Source organism: Schistocerca nitens, chromosome 2 (genome assembly GCF_023898315.1).
Source record: "Schistocerca nitens isolate TAMUIC-IGC-003100 chromosome 2, iqSchNite1.1, whole genome shotgun sequence".
Classification (NCBI taxonomy): Eukaryota; Metazoa; Arthropoda; class Insecta; order Orthoptera; family Acrididae; genus Schistocerca; species Schistocerca nitens.
In genome coordinates, this window is record NC_064615.1 from 256,468,448 (window position 1) to 256,482,122 (window position 13,675).

The 13,675-nt window shown below is 41.7% G+C and overlaps 1 protein-coding gene across 2 annotated transcripts in view; it reads right to left on the reverse strand.

The window, feature by feature from the left end:
- Positions 1–10,555: 10,555 nt before the first annotated feature.
- LOC126234342 (juvenile hormone acid O-methyltransferase-like) overlaps positions 10,556–13,675 on the reverse strand; it is a 79,682-nt gene continuing 76,562 nt past the window's right edge. For both annotated transcript variants that reach the window (XM_049943027.1, XM_049943026.1), the window contains exon 6: positions 10,556–11,001. In XM_049943027.1, the coding sequence (XP_049798984.1) occupies positions 10,808–11,001 (194 nt within the window). In that variant the 3' untranslated portion in view covers positions 10,556–10,807. The remainder of the gene's footprint in view (positions 11,002–13,675) is intronic.

A 13,675-nucleotide genomic window follows, 5' to 3' on the forward strand; every position in this document is an offset into this window, starting at 1 on the left:
CCCATTTAGGGGACCTTGCAGTTCTCAACCATTTGGTGCAAGTCCAGGAAGTTACAGACTAGCTTTTCACTGAACCTTCGAAGTCTCTGGTTCAGTTCTTCTAGTTGACTCAGAACCAAAGGGCCACGATCAGTTCTGGGGCCAATGCTGGAAATTGTGAGCTTCACTGAAACTCCACGTCCAAGGCTGGTATTCTCAACCTTCTCAGCCAGTCGCTGGAATGATCCAAGAATGACCTCGGTGACCAGACAACAGGTATCATCTGTTCCAACGTGCGCCACAGTCTGCAGTTGGTTGCAACCTGTTCCCTCAATAGCTGCCGGAATAGCCTCTTCAACATGCTGAATGAGGCCCCCAGGCATACACACTGAGTGCACCTGGTGTCCTTACCTGTCCCTTGCTACCATTTCCCGAAGGGGTACTATCATTCGCCGTACGTTTCAACAGCCGACGATTAAAAGACCCCTACAGAACTTTTCTGTTTGCTTCCTCCTCACACCAGATGGAACAGGTTTCCTCAAAACAGGTGAAGTGAATCCCACTGGCTCATCTTCAGTTTCAGTGAAAGACAGCACCTCAGACTTGTTGGTTAAGGGGATCAGTACAACAATCTGAGCCCTCCCTGGTCGTCAACCAATCCTACTTTTGAACAAAAAGATTAGCTATGTAAATTACTTTTTATGTGTGTGATACCAATGAATGTGGCTATTTGTAAATGCAGGTGAATCTAAAGAAGGGTCATCAATGATACGCAGGATGGCGTCCTCGTCAGACGGTTGCACGCAAAGCTAACTACTGCGTATTAAAACTGTGCCCTGTTAGAAAAACGCGTCAAAGCTCGTTTAGGCCCTACAATTGTTTCTTACCTTGCAACGGATAACTCTGCTCGCTGCTTACTGCGTACTGAAGTGTAAGACCCTGAAATGAATCGCTGGTCGGCTATTGCTTTATCTTGCTTTTGGCTGCTTTGCCAAGTGACAGTTTTGTTATCTTTCCAAAAATGCGGATACACGTTCACTCAGCAGTGCAAGACGAGACAATGCAGTAAAATTATACTTTTCGCTCAAATTCTGAGGATAAGCTTCACTGAAATATTTGGAAATAAATAAAAGGATATTTCGAAATTACTGTGAAGTCCTTTCAATAACACGAAAGTGACTTGTACCACCATTAAGTATGGTATTTTTCTAGGATTGTCAGACACCAAAAATACTAATTCATACAAATAATATTTAAAATTACGTAAAATTTACTATTTGCTTCATTAATTACGTATTTTAACTGAATGTGGGAGGTGAAGAATGGTAAGATTCTGAACACATGTGTAATGATTCGCCGTGCACACCAAAACGTAGATATTATTGAACACAATGTAATGTTTGCTCTACATTAATTATTCAGCTAGCGTTTGCAGCCAATAAAACTCAGTGCATATTACCTTTTTCCAAAAGTTTCGTATCTCTGTAAAATCATATCAAATATGCATCGTCTATATTCAGTTACAACAGGGAGCATCTCAAAATTCATTCTCTGTACGCCAGGTGCACCATCAAAACTCTTCATTCTGCGGCGACTCAACACTCACTCTCTCAAGAGTACTGCTCATTTCACTCAAACGTGACGTCATTTTGACGTCACGCGCAGTATCGACAACCACATGACCGGCTAACAACATTGTGATAAGGAAAAATATGAATTTTATGGCTCCTCGATTCACTCGCAGCAGTTGAAGACGTCCTCTTAGGTTCCTGCCTAACCGCACAATCGGAAATCGCCACATATTCGGAAATAAACAGCCAAATATTTCTGAAAACACAGTATATGAATTTTATTGCACCTCGTTTTAGTCACCGCAATTAAAGATGTGGTTCCCGCTTGATCACATATTCGGTCGGGCACACAGTTTTAATCTGCCAGGAAGTTTCATATCAGCGTACACTCCGCTGCAGAGTGAAAATCTCATTCTGGAAACAGCGAAATATTTGTGACCAGGAAGAATATGCATTGAATTGCTGTTTGTTTCAGTCGCTGCAGTTTAAACGGTCTTCTGCAGTTCCTGCCTAATCAAATACTCGAAAATTGCTAAATATTTATGTCTTCCTTCATTCTCAAACAACAAGGAATGTAAATAACAGTGGATATTGCAGAACATACTTTTTTACATTCATAAGCATGCGCTAACTACGCTAACATGAAAAAAAATATTTGTGTGTGGTGGGATGCGAACCTGCGCTAGTACTTAATCATGTGATGTTTGTCGCCTGTCTTGTTATGATATTCTTTCTTGAAGGCGTATATCGTTGATGCATTATTAAATGACATTCAATGGCAGTGGGGACGTGTTTGTGAAATTTTCAGTGCTCCGTTACCTTGAAATGGCATACTATAAATTATACAAGTGCGGATCATGTTTAATTTGTAAATTATTAACGATAATAACTCACCGTTGAAAGAGCACTCTTATATGAAGGCGCAAACCATCGATAAATCACTGTGTAACGTTTTATTGCAGCAATAATTATGATAAATCATTCCAAGAATAACTAATTTTTTACAAAACTCCGGTACCCGTACATTATTCCATGTGAGAGATCCGTATTTAAAGCTAACAAAAGTCGATAGCCGATCATGCGGTCGTCGATATTGCGTTTAATGTCAAAATGATGTCACGTTTGCGGAAACTGTTATGAGACGAGCATTACCCCTCTCCCTCTCCATCTCTCCCTCCCTCCCTCCCTCCCCCCCTCTCTCTCTCTCTCTCTCTCTCTCTCTCTCTCTCTCTCTCAATCGCTTGTGCTCTACTAATAACACAACCTTTCGTAGCCAAAGTATACGTATGACTCACGTGGTCGGGCTTCCAAAAGCGCTCATAGTGTCAAACATTTCAAACAAACTGCCATTTCTCATTATAAACTCCTGGAAATGGAAAAAAGAACACATTGACACCGGTGTGTCAGACCCACCATACTTGCTCCGGACACTGCGAGAGGGCTGTACAAGCAATGATCACACGCACGGCACAGCGGACACACCAGGAACCGCGGTGTTGGCCGTCGAATGGCGCTAGCTGCGCAGCATTTGTGCACCGCCGCCGTCAGTGTCAGCCAGTTTGCCGTGGCATACGGAGCTCCATCGCAGTCTTTAACACTGGTAGCATGCCGCGACAGCGTGGACGTGAACCGTATGTGCAGTTGACGGACTTTGAGCGAGGGCGTATAGTGGGCATGCGGGAGGCCGGGTGGACGTACCGCCGAATTGCTCAACACATGGGTTGTGAGGTCTCCGCAGTACATCGATGTTGTCGCCAGTGGTCGGCGGAAGGTGCACGTGCCCGTCGACCTGGGACCGGACCGCAGCGACGCACGGATGCACGCCAAGACCGTAGGATCCTACGCAGTGCCGTAGGGGACCGCACCGCCACTTCCCAGCAAATTAGGGACACTGTTGCTCCTTGGGTATCGGCGAGGACCATTCGCAACCGTCTCCATGAAGCTGGGCTACGGTCCCGCACACCGTTAGGCCGTCTTCCGCTCACGCCCCAACATCGTGCAGCCCGCCTCCAGTGGTGTCGCGACAGGCGTGAATGGAGGGACGAATGGAGACGTGTCGTCTTCAGCGATGAGAGTCGCTTCTGCCTTGGTGCCAATGATGGTCGTATGCGTGTTTGGCGCCGTGCAGGTGAGCGCCACAATCAGGACTGCATACGACCGAGGCACACAGGGCCAACACCCGGCATCATGGTGTGGGGAGCGATCTCCTACACTGGCCGTACACCACTGGTGATCGTCGAGGGGACACTGAATAGTGCACAGTACATCCAAACCGTCATCGAACCCATCGTTCTACCATTCCTAGACCGGCAAGGGAACTTGCTGTTCCAACAGGACAATGCACGTCCGCATGTATCCCGTGCCACCCAACGTGCTCTAGAAGGTGTAAGTCAACTACCCTGGCCAGCAAGATCTCCGGATCTGTCCCCCATTGAGCATGTTTGGGACTGGATGAAGCGTCGTCTCACGCGGTCTGCACGTCCAGCACGAACGCTGGTCCAACTGAGGCGCCAGGTGGAAATGGCATGGCAAGCCGTTCCACAGGACTACATCCAGCATCTCTAGGATCGTCTCCATGGGAGAATAGCAGCCTGCATTGCTGCGAAAGGTGGATATACACTGTACTAGTGCCGACATTGTGCATGCTCTGTTGCCTGTGTCTATGTGCCTGTGGTTCTGTCAGTGTGATCATGTGATGTATCTAACCCCAGGAATGTGTCAATAAAGTTTCCCCTTCCTGGGACAATGAATTCACGGTGTTCTTATTTCAATTTCCAGGAGTGTATATACAGCTTTTACGAACTTTCATTTTTGTAAAAGAAAAGATAGTTCAAATGGCTCTGAGCACTGTGGGACTTAATATCTGTGGTCATCAGTCCCCTAGAACTTAGAACTACTTGAACCTAACTAACCTAAGGACATCACACACATCCATGCCCGAGGCAGGATTCGAACCTGCGACCGTAGCAGTCGCACGATTCCGGACTGAAGCGCCTAGAACCGCTCGGCCACTCCGGCCGGCGAAAAGAAAAGCATTCGACTCAGATCGTCTCCGCGGCAAAAATTACAAATGAACAACTGCAGGATTGAACAAACGACTGTTGATGGATCATCAATTGAAGGCTTGTGATGGCTTGGTGGAGAAAGTTGACAGTGAAATAAATGGCACTTTTTGCACTTTTTGCTGACGCTCTGGACAGGGGCGGTGAAGGGGGGGGGGGGACGAGGACTGAAAAAAAATTGTTTATGATAGTAGCCAAAATTCGTTTCAAAAATAGTCGAACACATACGATGGCTTGATCTGGCATTGCGAATATTCATGGATGGTGGACGGACAGCGCTTTCGGCTCGTAAGTAGCCTTTAAAAATATAAATGGAAGGAAAACCAGTGTTTGCAACATTAAGGCAAAAACGATACGAATATGCGAAACTATTATTTGGCACGAATACACAATTACTCGAAATAAGACTCTAAGCAGCTCTTGAAGGGACTGTAAGAAAGCCAAAAAAAAAAAAAAATCAGTTGCTTTTAGGATCCCTTGTGGCTCTTGCTAGTGACTTTATAGCAAACTCTTGCAGTTACACCAAAATCGGCTTACGTGGATAAACTCTACACCAGTGGAAGTTCGTAAAAAATCATTAGAAAGAAATTTTGTAATCATTTTGCAACAGTACAAGAACAGATAAACACAATAAACGCATATGTTGTCATAAATTATCGAAACTTTGTATGGTTGTGCGAAAAATCCATCCTTGTACCTAAAGATGACGCTGTGTGTGATTTAAACAGCCGAGTTCCAAATATGATACCGGATCCAGTTAATGAATTTAAATCTTTAGATACGGTAACGGACACTGATGATTCAGTCAATTTTCACCACACAATTTTCGAACGTCCTTACGGAATGCCACCTAATCTCTGACTACTCTGAAATTCGTATCTAATCGCCTGGCGTACGGTTCATAGAACCACTTTCACTATTTCTCTGATGTTTCACTTTCAAACAGCACATGGGGAAACGAACACTTTCGTCTTTCTGTGCGACCTCTGGTTTCTTTTACTTTACTACAATGATCATTTCCCCTATGTAGGTGGGTATCAACAAAATATTTTCGCATTATGAGAAAACTGGAGATTGAAATTTCGTCAAAAGATCACCCCGCAACTAAAAATGCCTTTGTTTTAATGATTGCCACCCTAATTCGCGAATCATATTCTCGACACCCTCTCCCCCTGCCCCGCCTGCCGCCCCTCACCTTTGTCGAAGGAATTTCGGAAAACCGTGTGTAGTAACTTCACTTTAGTGGCACTGGCATCTGTAACATTACCGTTGCTATCGTACAATGAAGGGATTGATTTTGTATCACCGCTGGCGTACTTTGCATACAAACAGAAATCTCTCTGCGTTTTATGTTATATTCCGGCACAGTTGCAATGTGGGATGTGTTAAAAGCATCTCACATTTAAGTCCATACTAAATTTCGACCTTCAGTAAAACACGGCCAATCTTAGAGATTTGGCGTCCTTTTAAATTTGGCACAATGTTTTCGTAGCTTCAGCAGCTGTTCTCTTACCTGTTTTGTGTGCCGTGTGGATGAGTTCCATCTCTTATTAATTTATTGACATAAATCTCTCAATAGCCTTCAATACTATTTCTTTGAATTTAAGCCACATCTCATCTATATTAACGTAGTTTGGAAGGCATTACGACACTCTTAGGAAAGCACCAGACGATTTTTTATTTGATTTTGTAATTAGATACATTTTGCGTTTATTTTTGGTGTGTCTGGATGTTACGGTATTCAGTATGACTAACGACCTTCTGGTCACTAATCCCTGAATCCGTCGTAATGATTATTATTTGCTCGGGATTCTTTTTGCTAAAAGATCAAAAATATATCTTCGCAACCATTTACAGTTCTAGTTGGCTCCTGAATTAATTGTTCAAAACAGCTTCAGAGTAAGCTATTAGAACGATTTTGGACGATATATTATGCTTACCATTGACTTTAAACATGTATTTTCAGCATCATATCGAGAGTAAATTGAAGTCATCACCATGTATAGTTGTACGTGTGGGAGGGGTGCCTATCTGAAATGAGACTCAAATAGTCTTTGAGCTGTTCAGCAACTGTGTCATCGCACTTGGCAGGTCGGTAAAACGAAAATGGGGTCAATAACGGTGCTCCTACAAAATTAAGATCTGCCAATGTTTTGCTATGGTACGAAGTTAACGCTAGAGAGATTGTTGCTAATGGCATAAAAACTTCAGTACCAACATGAATAATTGGATTAGATTAGATTCAGTTTTCGTTCCACATATCCAAAAATGAGATGATCCTCGTGGGTGTGGAGCAAGTCAGAAAGTATAATATAAAAACAGAAAAAAATGAATATAACACTCACTACTCTGATCATTTGTCAGAATATTATCAAAATAGCTGAATACATTACAGTAAACTGGAACTGCTAATATTTACAGAATTAACACACTATCAGAAAGAGCCGCAGTTACACTCTTAATAAATTTGTATACAAAAAGCACCTAATCTTCACTGCTGTGACCACGTGCTGACAAAGCTGAAATCTAACAGACATTTTTACTGAAGCTGATCTAACAATCCCTGTTAAGATATTCATCTATAGAATAGAAAGAGTTGCCTATCAAAAAGTCTTTCAAACTCTGTTTAAACTGTGCTTTATCTGAAACCAAGTTTTTAATGGTTGCTGGCAATTTATTGAAATTGTTGGTTCCTGAATATTGGAGGCCTTTTTGGAGCAACATAAATTATTTTAGATCTTTGTGTAAATTTCACTTATTCCTCGTACTGATACTATGTATTGACCCACTGACTGGAAATAGGGACATTTTACTAGCGACAAATTTCATTACAGAATAAATATATTGAGAGGCAACGGTTAGAATAACCAGTTCCTTGAACAGGTTTCTATAATATGATCTTGAATTTACACTGCAAATGAGGCTTGCTCTCTAAAAATTTTTGCTCGGTTTGACGAGATACAGCAGAATATGATCCCACACGACGTAATAGAATGAAAGTAAGCGAAGTATGCAAGCTTTTTTTATATTTATATCTCACATGTGACGTCATTCACACTGCGAATACAGAGCTGTTCAGGCGCTCTACCAATCTGTGATCATAGAAATTTAACATTGTCAACCACTTTGATCCGCATCTCTTCATTTGTTATACAAATTCTGGAAGGGAATCTCTTACAGGTTTTGAATTGCATGTAGTGGATCTGTTCAAAGTTTAATGACAGTGAATTAGCTTTAAACCATTTAGTTATACAATGGAGGAGAAAGGTTAGTCATTCAACGAATACCAGTACCAAATTCCGATTTTCCCTTAGCTTTCACAAGGTTTCTATTGCGGTTAGACTAATTTTTGCCAAAACAAATAACCAAGTTCATGGACAGCCTAACTGCATGACATGTGTGTAGTATACAATACGTCCGATTACTAGACATCGTGATCCACTGTAATTTTTTTTCTTTATCGAGTTGAGCCTGTATGGACTGCGTGGTAACATCCAATTAAATTTTAGTGTCTAGGTCTTGTTCCAGCTTTGTCTTCCTGCCAGCATCTTCTGAGCCTCTCAAGAAGTGCCTGTTCATGCTCTTCGGACAAAGGTCCTCTCCGTCTTTTGGACGTAATTTTATTACATTTTTGTTATATAATTATCATCATGTCTATTTTTAATTTACACTAATTATTGTGTAAGAAAATTTGAGACAACACAGAAAATATAAAAATGATCGTTGAGAATACGAGCGTGTCAGTATGGGAATCAGAATGAGTGAGTCAGAAGGTGTGCTATTGAATTCAGGTTGCTTTAAAAAAGGAAATTAGTTGTTTCAAGCCTTTAATTGAGGAGGCTCCTCGCAAACACCTGTGAACTTCTGCAACGAACGTAAATAATATTTAAATATGACTAACAAACCTCGACACCTCCGATTCAATCAGCTGAGGAACTGGATATTTTCGATACTTTTCCTGCTCCAAAAACTCCATATCTCATTTTGCACAAACCACGATATTATGATATGGATACTGCAAATAATATTGTTGAACTTAAAGTTTGAGTTCATACACATCTGTATTGATACAGAAGTGTAGTGATTGGTGGAATGGATCAAGTATGTAAGTACTGTCTTCATACGAAATCCTGCATAAAGAAGAACCTCGAGATAAGTGTCGTTTCACTGGTAAAGCGTCTACCATCACTCATTGCAAATCCAGAACTGTTTCTCTCTTACAGGCGTGGGGCTACATCAGATTACGAGAACTACCTCAACAATTCAAGGACATTCCCACTGATCTGTGGGAACACTATGACCACCTGCCTGATAGCCGGCATGTCTACTTCTGGCACGGATGACAGTGGTAAATGGTCATGGCATGGAAACAATGAATCCTCGATAAGTGGCTGGAGGGAGTTAGTACCACATTTGCACACACAAGTCACCTAATTCCCTTAAATTCCAGGGAGGAAGGCGATAAGCTCTGACGCCACATCTAATTACATCCCAGATGAATTCGATAGGGTTCAGATCTGGAGAGTTGGGGCTGGCCAGCGCATCAACTGCAGCTCGTCACTTTGTTCCTCGAAGCACTATCACTCTCCTGGCCTTGTGACATGGTGCATTATCTTGTTGAAAAATTCTACTGCCGTCGGGAAATATGATCATCAATAAGGGGTGAAAGTGATATGCAACCAGTGTACGATACCCCTTGGTCGTCACTGTGCCTTCCACCAGCTCCATTTGACCCACGGATGCGCAAGCGAATGTTCCCCAGGGCATAATGGAGCCACAGCCAGCTTGTCCCCATCCAGGAGTACAGGTGTCAAGGAGCTGTTCACCTGGAAAATGACGGATTTGTGCCCTCCCACTGGCATGATGAAGAAGGTATCGGGATTTATGAGACAATGCTAGTCTCTGCTATTGCGCCAACGTCCAATGCCGGTAATCACGCGCTTGTTTCAGTCGTAGTTTGCAATGTCGTGGTGTTAACATTGGAACACGGATGGGATGGGTCGTTGGCTGAGGAGAAACATCGTTAGGAGAGTCCGGTGTAATGTGTGTTCAGACACACTTGTACGCTACCCAGCATAAAATTCTGATGTTAGTTCCGCCGCAGATCGAAGCCTGTCGAGTTTTACCAGCCTGCCCAGCCTCCTACGTCCGTGATCTGTAATGAGGGTGACAACCCAACCCCACGACGTATGGAAGTGGTTTCACCTCGGTTTCGCTGCGTGTTGCAGACACCACAGCACTCCACAGACACCCAACAGGATGTGTGATTTCCTAAATGCTAGTGCCGAGCCTCCGGACCATCACAATCTGCCCGTGGTCAAACTCACATACATCATACACCTTGCCCATTCCGCTCAAGGACAGAGCACACTCACAGAGGCTATATGCACTGTGTGTGTCTGACTAGCAGTCCTTCCTTGCCAAGTAACGCTGCTATAGCCTGGGAGGGTGCATATCGATAGTACGTCGATGGTCATAATGTTCTGGCTGATCGGCGTAATTCAAGCTTTCAAATAACTTCACTTGGAGCGCAATTTGTTTTAGACCAACGTTGGCTTACAAAAACTTTCAAGGTTCAGGATCAAAAATATCACAGTGTGGGTCAGTGCCCTCCCTAGCAAATGAAAATGCAAAGCTGCTACAGCTGGGAGATGAAGGACTGGAGAATCATCGAAGACGTCGCTTTGTAGTAGGAGTAAGGCGCTATGTACTGAACTTTCAACTAATGTTTCGCGAAAACAATGAGCAAATTTTTTTGGCACACTGTTTAAGTTCCAATACATGTTGCTTTCAAACCTCGACGTTTCATTTAATTTCGAACTCCTACGACAAACGAAAGTTAATAAAACGAAGGAATGTGAGTGAATAAGAGGAAATGAGATGAAATAATGACACTATTATACATTTAAAAGTGTTTCATTTTTCATTTTAACATCTAAAGAGATCGAACCATTGTTCACAACTTTTTATACTTTTGCAGAGGCAGAATTGTACGTCGGCGAAGCCACGGGCAAAATGCTACTTTTTTAATAAAGTACTGTAATTAGTGTACGTATGGCAATAACATACTGAAATTAGTGTAAGTACGGTAAACCCCTCCTCTAGAAAAGTTGTCTCTTCTTTATTGTATTAAAACTACAGATCACTGTGAAAGAAATTACACAAATAACCAACGTATCAAATTTATAAGAATATTTAATGCTGTGGTTTTCTCGCCACAGCTACCATAGAAATGTAATGGTAGAAGACCGTTATCTGTCCTGACTTTTCGTCCTTTTCTTTTGTCAGCATCTTCACTTTGTAGCAGTCCTCTAAAAAATCATCAATGTACGATTCCTTTTCGTCGTCTGGAATGCGACTGACGAACGCGTTCACAGATTTCACTGCGCCTGAAACAAGAGAATTAAAGCTCTTAATGTTCTGATACCCAGCCTGTTTTTCCAGGACTTACGATTATATTTAAAACCAGATTCCTTGCAGAACTGATTTGAAATCTCACAGCAGTTACGTAACTGAACTCAGATGTCAGAGAATGTCAGGAGAGACCCATAAATGGCTGTCTGAACTACAGAAAGGAAATAACGAACGAAGTACTCAACTGTTACCGCAGCCCTCATATAAAATGAGAAATGTGGAAGAGAAAGTAAAGCACTTGTTACAATGGGAAGCCTCTACAGAATACGACAAAGTAAAGATTCAGAGGTTTCCTGAGAGTAGAAGGGAAGATACTGTAAGTAGGCTGTTTATGTTTTCTTATTGGCAAAGTTACGTAGCGCTCTGTATGAAAATCACTGGCTGTGCTGTGTGCCGTCTGTGGCTAGTTTGCATTGTTGTCTGCCATTGTAGTGTTGGGCAGCTGGATGTTAACAGCGCGTAGCGTTGCGCAGTTGGAGGTGAGCCGCCAGCAGTGGTGGATGTGGGGAGAGAGATGGCGGAGTTTTGAAATTTGTAAGACTGGATGTCATGAACTGCTGTATATATAATGACTTTTGAACACTAGTAAGGTAAATACATTGTTTGTTCTCTATCAAAATCTTTCATTTGCTAACTATGCCTATTAGTAGTTAGTGCCTTCAGTAGTTTGAATCTTTTATTTAGCTGGCAGTAGTGGCGCTCGCTGTATTGCAGTAGTTCGAGTAACGAAGATTTTTGGTGAGGTAAGTGATTTGTGAAAGGTATAGGTTAATGTTAGTCAGGGCCATTCTTTTCTAGGGATTTTTGAAAGTCATATTGCGTTGCGCTAAACATATTGTGTGTCAGTTTAAACACAGTCATGTATAATTTTCTAAGGGGACGTTTCATAATAGTGGAATATAGAAGAAGTTGAAATCTGAGTTGGGGGACGAAACCAGACAGCGAGGTCATCGGTCTCATCGGATTAGAGAAGGACGGGGAAGGAAGTCGGCCGTGCCCTTTCAAAGGAACCATCCCGGCATTTACCTGGAGCGATTTAGGGAAATCACGGAAAACCTACGTCAGGATGGCCGGACGCAGGATTGAACCGTCGTCCTCCCGAATGCGATATGAAATCTTAGCAGCTGGTACTGGAGGTAAAAATCTGTACAGAACTCATGCTGGAAATATCACTAACAAAAATTTAAAGGTGTTTTGTATAGGAGAAATTTAGAGACAATGGGATTTTAAGGAGGCATTTTGTTAAACTATACTCACATGAGACCAACTTCTTCCTGCTGAAATAAATGAAACTAAATACAAGGGCTGGAGCTGGACCTAACATTTAACCATGAATTGCACAACAATCCATTCGTGAGGTACTACCATCAATCTAAAAATTGTCAAAATTTACCAAATCGAGATAAAATCTGGTTGCTGATAGCTATAATTTTACTATTCCTTTCCCAGTCATCAGCTGTATTTCTAGTTTTTCAGACGGTTAGTACAATTTACACCAAGCAAATTTTCACATCTGTTTTACAGGCGACAGAAGATCTAATATTCTTCCCACAAGCCATTATTACAGTAATGTTTCTTCATTTCTCATTGCATCAACAGTTTTCCACGAATATTAATTTATATGACCAAAATTTTTAACTCTGTCTTGGAACATTATTCAGTTTTGTCGACTTTAAAGGGTCTTTCTGAAATAAACTGCAGAGTTGAATTTACGCTCTATTGTCTTCGTGGTTCCTTGAATTCCGGTACTTTTCGTTTTGCGTGCTGGTTCTGAAGTCTGGCAGAACAACGCCTAGCAGCTATTTCCCATCATTGGGCAATTTACCTCTGGTCTCTTGTACAGAAATCTTATGTTTCTCACTTCCCAAGAAACTTTGATTGGCATTTCAAAATGAATAAATATGAAAAAGTAGCTGTCATTGTTTCAGTTGTGTGTTCTATATTTTCATATATTTTACCATTGACTCCTAATTTTTTGAACCCTATTTGCGTTAATTCCTTCTCGTAACTTCTTTAGCTTAGAGAAATTTCTTTCTGAATAAATTTTAGTGTTTTTATGTTAGCAACAAATTTGGTTTTCTCTATAGTGGTTCTCAAACCTCGCTTTAATATTTCAGGCATTTTTATTTGGTTAGCAGTGAACTGCTTTTACATCTATAGGATGTAAATATTATTAATTTAGTTTCGGCTGTTACAATCAATACCTCACATTCAGCACGACTTCGCATTCCTGGCATAAGATATTTTGATGTCAGATGTTTATCACCGTTGTTCCTCATTACTTTCCAATTCAAGTTCTTAGATGTCAGAGTTATGACGACAAAGCCCTGTAGGATTACATTGAAGATGTAAACAAATTTCTCAGCTGCTGTAACTGTCTGATGAACGTCATCCCAATCTACTGTCTTGGAACTCTGTCAGTTTTCTGAGCTGTGCTTATGATTCTTTCGTGTAGTAGCGTTCCTGTATTAACTGTAAGTAACTACTAGGTTACGAAACAGAGATGATACAAACCATTTATAATTGCTTTTGTAAGTAAAGTGGCAAGCAGATGAATATAAATAAAAGATGTATCACGTTTTGCTTCAAGAAGATTAAATCAGATTCTGAAACCACTTTCTACAACGTACAACTGCATTTGCACTAACA